Genomic DNA, 9,521 nt, shown 5'->3' on the forward strand with positions numbered 1-9,521 from the left:
GAAACTTGTTTCTAGTTTTTGTCCGTATACTTGAATTAAAATTCAAGAGTTTTTAGATATTATATTTTAGAAAAGTTTCACAGTGAATTGTACAGTATTTACAGTCCAAAGTAGAAACCAAACATTTCTTAAGAAATTTTGCTATCCTTGAAAAACAATTACCGAAACTTTCCTGAACCGAGTATACTTTTGGCTCAAAGTTGTAAGTGTTGGCATATATATATATATAGAGATATGAGTGAAGAGAGTTTTTTTTATTGAAGTGATTTAGCAAGAACATAGATTTTAACACTTGATATCCTAAACAGCCTTGAGTTCGCCCTACATTGTCATAGAATCGGGGAAGCAAACAATGTGGCTTAGCTGGGATAGAACGTAGTCATTTTGCGAATGTTTCATCAAGGTTAACAGAAGAGCATTCCGAAATTTTCATCAGAAACATTGGTGGACACAAGTGGTTCCAACAGAGTTTTCAGGAGTTGTGGAAAAACTAAACATCTGCACAATGAAATGAAATGGTTTTACAGATATGATTTGAGTAATGCCAACTGCTAATATGCGCCGACTTAGGAGGATCCCAAAAATGGCAGCCATCCTGTTCTTAAAATGGTCTTGTACTCAGCATCCATTATCCTGCGGATATTGATGCTGAACTGCTTCACATTGTTGTACATATTCGGGACATAAATCAAATAATTTCGAGTTCAGGGATAGGTCCAGCTTCAAGTTTCAGCATTGTCTTGTTCCATAGCGACTACCATAGCTAGTCGGCCATAGACCTGCAAGGATTGCCCACCAAAGAGACAAAATTCATATCGAGATTTCACCTGTTACATTAATTAAATCGAATCATTTATCTTTTACAGGTTGATACAATGCATAATTCAACAACGAGTTCAGATTGTAGAATACCTCTGACATTCGAGAACAAACATTTTCACTGGAATCAGTGATCGACTCTCCATCTTCACGGCGTTCATTTGGAGATAGCACCTGCTAAATCAGACATGACTTCATTATTTCTGACGACACCCCAGAATTTAAAGGAAATACCTCAAGTCAATCACCGACACATCCAAGTTTATACCAAAGATAGGAACAGGCATGATACCTTTTTTTTAATTACTTGCACTCTATTCCTTCTTACTCCCTTGGAGCCTACTGGATTGACTGGAACAAAATCCTCGGGAGGAGAATCTGGGTCGAAGGACGAATCATACCTGCACCAGATTGAACACCCATAACGTTAAATCCAGCTCCTGGGCACTCCTACATTCTTACATAAAGAGATGGATCACTGTGGATAACTTACCAGTCTCGTGGCAGCCCAGCTAGTATACGTGCCGAGTGATTGAATGGCCCTCTCAGTTCCAAATCATCCTCCTTCAGTAACCCTGGATGAAGTTACTATCACAACAGGTCGTGTTACAAATGTACCTCAAATGCTAATGAACATGTTTGGTACCAGTGAAATTCTATGAGATAGTACTCGCTCGCCTTGTTCAAATGAACCACAGTAGAACTTTGTAAATCGAGGAAACTCAGGAATTTCGAAATAAACTACCTTGAAATCGATCCGCTGGATTCAATCCAAGCCGTCTGCAAACATCTATAAACCAAGCCACACCAACTGCAACATGACCAACTTCTTCTTCCGCAATGCGCTTGGTGATACTAGCACTTCGGGTGTCACCATTTCCCATCAGCCTGTCGAATAGCCTCGGGCCAGCATCTAATCCACGCGCTTCCTGTTTATCGAAACAGATCGCTTTATTTCGTACGAATACTTACAATGTATTTCACTTCGTGCTATGAACTGGTTCACATGCCGTCATTCAGTTCAAGTACATCAAAATTGAGGAAAAACACAAAGTAATCGAGTACTCGATCAAACTAGAAAATCCTGACGTACATTCTTAGACTCGAATATCAGCAAATGCCCTCTTCTGTTCAAGCTTAAACAGGACTTTAGTGTTTGCTGACAGGAGGATGCGGGATAACATAAATAAGGGTGCGCACCTGCATCATTGGGATGATTGCAAGTCTTGACATTACACTTCCTGAGGTCCTTTGACAATCTACCATCAGGAGATTATGTGCTGGCATATCACCATAGCTGTTCCCTCCAAGTCCAAAAACACACAGAATAAATTCTTTATAATCTTGTTGTCGCCGACAACATGATCAATAAAACAAACCCACAGTGCTGACGTAGTTACTTCACAAATTTCACATATCACCTCGCACATTTCTGAAAGTTGGACGTACCTAAACCCCATTTCAGCAAGCCGTTGAGAGCACCAGAGAAAATGACGACTCTCGTCGTCCGCCACATGTACGAAGTCTGCAAAAAATTGTCGATCGAGCTCTTCACTAGCGCCAGAAAATCTGACGACGGTATCCCAAGCTAGATCAATAGCATTCAATTCTATATGCGCCAAGTTGTGCAGAGCATGCGCGCTTGGCGTAAGGATTGTGCCTGAAGGAGGAGGAATTTTTCTCGGGTGAACCTGCAAATCTCCATGTCAAATCAACATTCCAATAATTCCCTCCTACACAATAGATTGAAGAACAAACCTATTCTGACAAAGACTCTGCTTTCAAGCTTTGAACACGGTGACAGTTGGCTCGCAGCATACCGGAAAAACCCTTACGGCTTGAACTCTGTTTCTGAGATGTTTTAGGACTTTAATTTGGGCACGAAAGTAGCGGAGAAGACAATCATGCACTAAAGGTTTGACATCCCTCTAACTTTCTAGGAAGAACATACTCTAAGTGGTCGCTTGAGAGCTGGACTTTCAAAGAGGTTTAACTATTTTCACAAAGAGAGAAAAAAAAAAAAAAAAAAAAAAAACATGTCGAGGAAGCAATGTACAGAGTTTTACCAGCTCAGGCTTATTAGGGCGCGCAGGGGAATCAGGAGCTTCCGCAACCCCCAATGGGAGCTCGCCATTGCACCAAAGACGATACGCGTGGTGGGTAAACACAGCCTTCTCAACAGGGTCCGCAGTACCAAGCACAATTGCGCCCCACTCCGCAAGAGATAAATCTCTCTTCTCAGAATTTAATCCATCAACCTTTGCTTCCGAATTTTCCAGCTTCTCCCGATGCAATTGTAAAACTTGACCGGCATTTGCTGTCTTCGCAGCCAATTTGGTTATGTCCTCCCATTCATTCCTGGAAGATGTAGGACCTCGCTTCCCCCAAAGACGAAGTTCGTTCACAGGATTAGTTCGCCATTCCGGCAAACCCACCCACTCCTGAGCAGGTGACAACACGCGAGCTTCTATGCACGCGCGTGATTGCACCGACGAGAAGTGCAGCGTTCTTGGTCCACGGCGAAGGCACTGGTACCCAATTGCAACAAATCCACTGCGCAAAAACCCACATATTCCACTCTGCCGGAAAAAAAAACTGCGCGGGTTCGAAGCAGCTTGAATAGACCCACCAGCCCAAGACAAACCTCCAGACATGCCCACAGGGTGTACCCAGCTTTTAATTGATTGCATCTCCGCGAAACCACTCCGCACCTCTACTATTCCTTTTCAATCCCGCAAGTGTCTCCGCCCAATACACGTAAACCTCACCCAAAATGCTTACAACCAAACTTCTACCATCAGCTTCACAACTCCCATGAGCAGCTCCCCAACCCACGCTCACCACTGCGGATCATCCTCAACAACCCAGCAAAAAGGCAGCAACCGCTCTGCGTTCCATGAAACCCAAAAAGCCCAAAAACTACACTGCCACTCAAACCCCCAACCCACAAACTTCTCCACGAACCCAACGATCCACAGAACGAAACACTCAGATTAATTCCCACATACTCAATAATGTCGAGGCCATTCTAATCACGGATCCAAACTCCCATAAGCGCAATAGAATCGACTTCACATGCACCGCGGTAAAATGCTTCTAAATTCAGCCGAGCAGTGAGGTGAGGTTAGCAAGCATGGCTTGTGAGACAAGATGTGGGTCTCCGAAACAACCAAGCCCGGGCTTCCAAATGATATACAACTTTCGGGGGTGCATCGACTCGGGAACCTTACGGGTGTGCGCGTCACGATGGTACAGACTCTCTCGTGACGTGGCCGTTCATCCGGAACGGAATATGCACACGAAATTCGTTTCCGTGGCTGAGAATTTGGGGATTGCCTTGATCGGGGTCCGGGTCGTGGTCGTAGTTGATGTCGACCTCTGCGTTACCGCGCTGGTGTCGATGCCCATCGTTACCCGCCATCGCTTGAATGCTAAGCAAGCTTCGCCATCGCTGAAGAGTGCCTGCATCGCCGTCGTCTTCCATAGACATATATTACTCGCGACGCTGCTTTCACCGCATCGCATCCATGCTTTCGCGCTCTACATCTCTGTCTATATCCCTCACCCCGATTATCACCCCCTAATCTCATGTTTTCTTCAGTGTCATGCTCCTAAGCTCGTGTTTGTTTTACGATTAAGGCCTCTAATTTCATGTTTTCTTTGGAATTTCTTGCCTCCAATATCATGTAATTATGGATCCTGATATCCTGTTTCCTCTGGTATCTCATGCGGTTATGATTATGTTTTTTTTCACGATTAAGGCTCCTAATCTCAGGTTTGCTTCAGCATTTTGTGTCCCTTGTGTCCTGTTTTGTTCACAATTAATACCATTAATCTCATGTTTCCTTCAGCGCTTTACGCTCCAAATCTGTGCCATTTTTTCAGTTGCAGATTGTGAGGGAGTATATATAGTTTCTTAAAATAATTTATGTTGAGGTGTTTGTTTATGAAGGAATTGCAACAAGTTTGAATAGTGATGTCAAGTTTGAGTTGGAAGTGGTCTCTATGGTTGGATACCAAGCTGATGTTTTGTAAATTTTTGTTTGTTGTATTACATAAGAAAATATACTTAATATAATACGATTTTGGTTTGTAATATAATTTTTATTAATTTTATTTATATTTTATTATTTTTTACAAAGATTGTATGATTAGTTTTTTTATAATTTGGTGCAAATAAAGAGAACCATTAGGTAGACACCACCTTTTACTGTGTGGACATTCCTATTTTAGTGTAGATATCCTCACTTTGGTTTGATAAATAAAATAAAATGAATGATCATCATTTGAAATTGTGTTTAAATACTCTTGTATTTGTTTGCTACTTGAATTTTAGAATGAACAAAATCAACTTTGTAGACATCTAAAAACATACAATATAATCAAGTTCTATAAATTTAAAAAATAAAAAATAAAAAATAAGTTTAAAACATGGTTGCTATTTTAGACTATATTACAATACTACAAACTTATGGTAGCTATAAGGTCTCAATTGATGGTAATCATTTATTGGATAAAAGAGAAAAATAAGTATTATACTATAGAAGAGCTCAATTGAATAATATAATAGTAAATTATTTTAAAAAAACATAAGTAAAAAATTGAGAGGTAGTAAAAAAATTAGTATTATTATTTCATTTGTGTAAAAAAAATTATACTTACTTATAAGGCCATGAATAAGAAAAATAAAGTAGATTAGCTAAATTAATATAGAGGCATCTTTGGATAAAAGTAAAGATTAGCTTTAAAAAAATTACTTGTAAAACTTTAAGATTGATATCCAAAGTAGACTCTTGAGAATCAAGGTTGAAACCAAATCCCAAGAAACAAAATTGCACACTCTCAAGAATTCTGAGTTCTTTTTGTTGACTAGAAAGTAGAATGTGAGAGCAAACCTAATAGAGTTTCTTTAAGCATCAGTTTAAGAGGATTTGAGTGGATTGGAATGGATTATGATTTGGTTAAAACTTTGCAAAATCAAAGTTGTTTTTAATGATTTTGGATTTTGTGAAATAAAAAAGAGTTTATATTTTTTAAAAAATTGTCTAAGTTTTGTATTAGTTATGAAATTAAATATATGTAGATTTGTAAAAATAATTATATTAGATGTATGTTGTAAATATAAGCTTAATTAGATAATTAATTCAATGGTTATTAAAATTTAAGTGAATTAAGATAATGAAATCGGATTTTAAAGGTCAATAAGGATTTTTATTATTTTGAGCAATTTGGTGATTGGGTTGATGTATTTTAATATGAAATAAAAGTTGAATTTATTTCTAACATCTAGGTAAATTTTTTGAAGCAAATAAATTATTCAAAAAAGTAATATTGATGCTAGAATATTGACATTAAGATTAGAAAAAAAGACAACTAATACCTAAACAAATGAGAAGGTTTTTTTTTCAACTTATAAGATTTTTAGCAATCTCAATAGCATTTTCAACCTTCCTACTATTGATTTGGCAAATAATTACTCTTTTATCTATTATATTGAGTTTCTTTGGTTTACCTAATTTAAGATTCTTTCTATTAAAAGTGAACTTTTTTACTAGCCTAAAAATAGTAGCTTTATTGCAGCCAAGTTCAAAAGCAATTTGGCCATAAGATTTTTGAAAATGAAGAAGAGCAGGGATAATGTTCTTAGAGAGAGTAGAGAATGGATCTCATAGTTTTTTAAGGAATTGTCAAGGATAAAAGAATCTAACAAAGACATATGTCAAGATTAAAGACAATGAATGACATTGATAGCAAAAGTGATTCCAAAGACTTCTACTTATATTATAATGAAGGTTACAAAAGTCTATGGTACTTTCTATGGAAGTTTTTAGAAGTCTAAAGAGGCTTCTAGAAGAGTATGGAACTTTTTAAATGATTGTGGAAGATTCTATAAGTATCTAAAAGGTTCTAAAAATTTGTAAAAGATTTTAGAAGGTCCTAGAATATGATAATTTGGAATATGTCTATGTCAAGAATTGTGCTTTTATAGCTGCTAGTAAGTACTAATGATGTCATTAGATTAATAATAATATTATCATAGTAAATTTGATGATGATAAAATGATATAATGTTGAGTAATTGATAGAATCCAAAAATTAGACACCACATTCAAAAAATTGTTTTAATACTATTCCAAATTAAATTGGTCATAGCTCCACAATTACCAAATAGATTTTTTTCAACCTAGGTTCATTTGGTAGCTGTAAAGGAGTACTTTATTTGCTATATAAACCACGTGTCATTATTCACTACAATTCATCAATAATACACCATTCTTTCTAAAATATGTCAACATTAAAATAATTTTTTGAGTCACTATGTAATGTCTAATAGAAGTTATATATGTATTTAAACACTCTTTTAGTATTCTTATTTAATTACATAATATATTAATCTAATTTAATTATTTTTGTCATTTTTTTGGATTTACAATACTTTTCACAATTTAGACCTTTGATTAGAATATTTGCAACTATATCTTAAATTGAATTTACTATATATTAAACTAAAACATATATCTTTGGTAAAATATATATATCTTTGGTAATATATTTAGTTTAATATATATCTTTAGTAATATCTATTTTAAGTCAATTTTACTTTTTTTAATCTTTTTATCATCAAAGTGAAGTTGAAATTTGATATTTTTTGTACAAGTATAGAATATAAGATTTCTTGAAAAAAAAATATAACTTTAATTTTATTAAAAATAGTCATAGAGTTGTATTCATTATGAATAGTTTTTATATACTTTGCTTTAGTAGTAGACAATGAAATTATTGGTTGCATTATCCTATTCTATTTAATAGTACCATCAGCCAATAAAAAAAATATATCCAATAATTGAATGTCAAATATCAATGTTTCTTGCATAATCTATATTGAAATAATCTACTACTTGCAAATTCAAAGAATTTTTTTTGTATTAAAGCACATAATTGAATATATCTTTTAAATATTAAAAAAATATCTTTATAGTAATTCTATGTTGTAAGTTAGAATTTACTATGTATTTTCTAACAACTTCTATTATATATTATCAAGGATATGAATTTCAAAAAAAAAAAAAAAAAAAAAAAAAAAAACTCAATATATTCTTGTATCACTTGAAAAGACTAAAAAATCACTTAAAGATAGTATAGTATTAAACTAAAATAGATATTATCAAAGATAAGAAGACTAAAAAGTCTTGAAACAAGACTAAGGACTAAAAAGACATTGATAAGAGTAAAGAAGGCTTTCTTCTTATCTCCATATATACTTTTTCACTAGGAACTACATGGTGATATTCTATAGCACCTCTAATATGTGTTGATTTTGTTAGACACATGATTTAACTTGTAAGGCAAGTTATCTATATGTACGCGACATAGTTAGCTTATTTCATAAGCTACTAATATATGTGTTACAAGGATAATTTGTTAACTAAGTTTCTAGCCTATCAATTAACTATAAATACATGTAAAGCCAAAGTAATGTCTACTTATGAAATTAATCTATTTTTATTTATTTCTATTTAATTATATAGGTAATTATTGGAAAAATTATATATATATATATATATATATATAATATTATCACCTCTTTTAGGAATGAGTTTCATAAAGAATAGTCATCATATGTTGAAGAAACCTAAGATGCAACAAATAGTATTTGCTACATATCCTAATCTTTGTTCTTTTTGAAGATAATTGATAGGTCTTTTTAACCATTGATAATATTGTATACTAAGGAAAGAAGACCACCTTGTTATTTGATCATTGTTGAGACCTTCATAACTCCTTTCAAATAAAACATTTGAAATACTGTCAAGAGTCATTCCTATCTCTAACAAAATCACCAAATATTGAAAATATCTTCTAACGTCATGATACCAAATACATTTTCATATTATATGAAGTTTTGCTTGAGAATGCATTAGGTAATTGCTTTTAGAAGGTAAAAGAAATTTGTAACAAGTCTTAATAATTCTAATAGAATCATATATAAATTATAATTAAAACTTAATAAATATAATCAAATATTGATCAAGTCCAATTAAATTTTCAAATAAATTATAAAAAAATACAAAAAAATCTTAAAGAAATTCTAAAGAAATTATAAAAAAAAATTAAAAAATCTTATAGAAATCTAAAAGAAATCTACAAGAATCTTTAAAAAATCCTTATGAAATTCTAAAAAAATCCAAAAGAAATTTTGGAGATATCCTAAAGAAATCCTAAATTCTAAACCAATTCTAATTAGACCTTAAAACCTAAATCAATCCTAAATATAATCCTAATTAAATCTTAAATCATAAACCAAATCTAAATCAATTCTTAACTAAATCCTAATTGAAACCTAATCAATTCCAATCAACCTTAAGATAGTTTAGAATCTCAATATTTATTGACTAAACTATTGATCTTACTTAAAATTTTCTGTATTTTTTAATTTCTTAGTTAAAAACAACTATATTAAATTTGAAGAAAATAAAACTTACAAAATGTGAGAAAAATGTCATAATCCACTCAGGTGCCAACTAGCCTCTGCCTTTGTCCTTAATGTTGATCTTCCAATAGCAATAATGCTTAGTTAAACCATTAATTTACTCTCAAACTTTGCATAAGTATTAGAAATCAATTCAACTATTAGCTCCAATAAAAATCACTTCAATCCAATTAGCAAATTATTGTAAATCTTAAATGATCTTATTAGACTTA

General features: G+C 33.5%; 1 protein-coding gene across 1 annotated transcript; it reads right to left on the reverse strand.

The window, feature by feature from the left end:
* Positions 1-235: 235 nt before the first annotated feature.
* On the reverse strand, positions 236-4,007 carry LOC112288006 (uncharacterized). Its single transcript, XM_024531741.2, has 8 exons — positions 2,886-4,007; positions 2,269-2,510; positions 2,020-2,116; positions 1,565-1,748; positions 1,313-1,394; positions 1,112-1,220; positions 913-993; positions 236-779 (listed from the first exon to the last, which is right to left on the reverse strand). The coding sequence occupies exons 1-8, from the start codon at positions 3,507-3,509 to the stop codon at positions 723-725; spliced, it is 1,476 nt and encodes a 491-aa protein (XP_024387509.1). The 5' UTR covers positions 3,510-4,007; the 3' UTR covers positions 236-722.
* Between the last annotated feature and the right edge of the window lie 5,514 nt (positions 4,008-9,521).

This window comes from Physcomitrium patens, chromosome 10 (genome assembly GCF_059467195.1).
Source record: "Physcomitrium patens ecotype Gransden chromosome 10, ASM5946719v1, whole genome shotgun sequence".
Lineage (NCBI taxonomy): Eukaryota > Viridiplantae > Streptophyta > Bryopsida > Funariales > Funariaceae > Physcomitrium > Physcomitrium patens.